We start from the raw sequence: 3,029 nt of genomic DNA on the forward strand, positions 1-3,029 counted from the left end.
AAAAAAAGAAACAAATCTTAGTTCATTATAATTATTTATAACCATTGGAAATATTTGTACATTCTCAACCTCTGAACTAGAATATATGAAGTGTAAAAAGTTTATTTTTTTCAGTTTATTTATTTATTTTGAAAAAGAGAAAGTACAGATCAGGGAAGGGCAGAGAGAGAGGGAGACACAGAGAGAATACCAAGCCCATGCAGGGCTTGTACCCACGAACCATGAGATCTTGACCTGAGCTGAAGTCAGATGCTTAACCGACTGAGCCATCCAGGAGCCCTGAAGTATAAAAAGTTTAAAATGCAATGTAACATATGACATGATATTCTTCTTAAGAAATATGGTCATGCTTTACAAAAATTTGGTGATAGACTTTCAATATAATACACATGAAGATGTAGGCATGGTCTGGAAAAAGATGGAAAACAAGAAAAAAATGAAAAGGTAACATAATTCTATGTAATTTTTTAAGTTTATTTTGAGAGAGATAGAGACAGCACAAATGGAGGAGGGACAGAGAGACCGAGGGAGAGAGAGAATCCCAAGCAGGCTCTACACTGTCAGTGCAGAGCCCAATGTGGGGGGGACTCAAACCCACAAAGCAGTGAGATCATGACCTGAGCTCAAACCAAGAGTGGACACTTAACCGACTGAGAATAAGAGAAGAGAAGGGGGACATGAGTAAGAAAGAAGTGAAGAGTCTACCGCGACAACAGGGGAAGCCATGCAGAGCAAGGACACTAAAAGGAACTAGTAGGCAGGGGTAGATAAAATTTTTGTATGGCTTGTTTTCTAGAACCCTTTTCTGTTACTGCAAAAACTAAATAAGGCATGCTACATAAATAATACAATCATCATGCATGAGGATACACTTCCTCTCTGCTTGGTTTCATATCACAGAAAGGAGAATAAACAGGGCTGGTGAGATGAAAGTAAATCCAAAGGAAAAAGGAGAAAGCAGACCTAAAGTGGTCATGAGGATTTCAATCTTGAAGAGTTTGCAAAAGTTTGGTGAAAGTACTGAGTCCCCACTGTATATGGGCCTCAGATGTTTAGGTCAAGTTTACATTTCTTAAAAGTTGAAGAGTCCTCAGCTGAAATCCGACTTACAGAATACTATCATAAGGAGTAATAAATAGAGAAAAGAGACACGATTAGCAAAGAAGAATGAGCCAGCTGATGGTGTAAAATAATGTAAATGTAAACTAAATAGATTGGAAAAAATTGCAACTACAGAAGATGCAAGTTAAAATATTATGACAGTTTTTCTGTTTCTTTCTTTGTTTCTATTTTAATATGACTTTGTAAATGCCATATATTATCCTTTTGGAATGCCTGAATTTATGACACTTGAGAAAAGAAACTCAGAGAGTTGCACTGAGTTAGTGAAATTCTGAGTACAAATTATATGAGCGAATTTTTAGAGGCTGTTACTGCTGACTAGCAGAATATCGAAGGAGTTTAGGTGTCAGTAGCAACATGTATATGGATGATCTCAAGATAATAGGTATCTCATACAGCCTTATCTCCTTTAATTCTCATTTTTTTTCTTATTCCTTATTTTATTATTTCATTGGTAGAAGTCAGCCATGAGAAACCACACCACGGTAACAACCTTCATTCTTCTTGGACTGACCGATAACCCACAATTACAAGTGGTTATTTTTCTTCTCCTTTTTTTCACCTACATGTTGAGTGTCACTGGGAATCTAACCATAATCACCCTCACCCTGTTGGATTCTCATCTAAAGATACCCATGTACTTCTTCCTCCGAAGCTTTTCATTTTTAGAAATCTTATTCACAACTGTCTGCATCCCCAAATTTCTTGTCAGCATGGCAACAGGTGACAAGACCATTTCTTACAACAGTTGTGCAACACAGCTGTTTTTTACTACTGTCTTGGGTGCAATCGAATTTTTTCTTCTGGTTGCCATGTCTTATGACCGCTATGTAGCCATCTGCAAACCCTTGCATTACACCACCATCATGAGTGACAGAGTCTGCAACTTGTTGGTCTTTGCTTCATGGTTGGCCGGTTTTATAGTAATTGTCCCACCACTCCTTGTGGGTCTCCAGCTAGACTTCTGTGCAGCCAACACTGTAAATCATTTCTTCTGTGATTTTACTCCTATATTACAGCGCTCTTGCACAGACACAGCTGTAATAGAATTAATGGCATTTCTCTCAGCCATTTTGACACTCCTGGTTACACTGGTATTAGTGATTCTCTCCTATGCAAACATCATCAGGACTATTCTGAAGATACCTTCTTCTCAACAGAGGAAGAAAGCCTTTTCTACATGTTCTTCTCACATGGTGGTTGTGTCCATTTCTTATGGCAGCTGCATCTTCATGTATGTGAAGCCTTCTACAAAGGAGAGAGTGTCTTTAAATAAAGGGATAGCCTTGCTCAGTACTTCTGTTGCCCCCGTGTTGAATCCCTTCATTTATACACTGAGAAACAAACCAGTGCAAGATGCTTTTAGGCACATGCTCAAAAAGATTAAGATTTTCTCAAGTAAGTGAACCATTTTAGTGATATTACTGAGGTTATGAGTAAAATAAAGCAAGAAGGGTAGAGTGTTTCACAGAGCTCTTCAAAGTTTGTATTCAAAATAATACTGTTTTTCTTGACATAATTTTCATAGTGGCCTGCCTAACTTCCAAAGCCTAATTCTTTCTTTTCCCTTATCTGTCCCTTATTTGGACCAAAATTATTTGCCTTTTTATTTGGTGCTTTTATCTATTTCCTTTTAAAATTCTCTCAGAGGAAGACAAAGTTAGACTTTAATTTTTCCATGTTCCTTTCTGCTCTTCTGGAATTCAGAGATTCAATTTTACATATATTCTATATAGAGTTAATTCACTACCTAGATTTTTAAAACTTAGCTGAAAAGCACATATTTTTAGAAACCCACAAATTATCACTGACTCAAAGGAAAATAAAAAATGGGAATTGACCTATAACTATTAAATAGATTGAATCACTAATCATATGTCCTTAAATAATGTGGATTTTGTTTGTTT

General features: G+C 36.7%; 1 protein-coding gene across 1 annotated transcript; it reads left to right on the forward strand.

The window, feature by feature from the left end:
• Positions 1–1,479: 1,479 nt before the first annotated feature.
• LOC122473058 (olfactory receptor 6C74) lies at positions 1,480–2,528 on the forward strand. Its single transcript, XM_043563166.1, has one exon. It carries the CDS (start codon positions 1,590–1,592, stop codon positions 2,526–2,528), a length of 939 nt encoding a protein of 312 aa, XP_043419101.1. The 5' UTR covers positions 1,480–1,589.
• The last annotated feature ends 501 nt before the right edge of the window (positions 2,529–3,029 follow it).

The sequence above is a fragment of the Prionailurus bengalensis genome, chromosome B4 (assembly GCF_016509475.1).
Source record: "Prionailurus bengalensis isolate Pbe53 chromosome B4, Fcat_Pben_1.1_paternal_pri, whole genome shotgun sequence".
Classification (NCBI taxonomy): Eukaryota; Metazoa; Chordata; class Mammalia; order Carnivora; family Felidae; genus Prionailurus; species Prionailurus bengalensis.

Coding starts and splice junctions, on each gene's coding strand:
- LOC122473058 (XM_043563166.1), top strand. CDS start 1,590: ATGAGAAACCACACCACGGTAACAACCTTCATTCTTCTTGGACTGACC.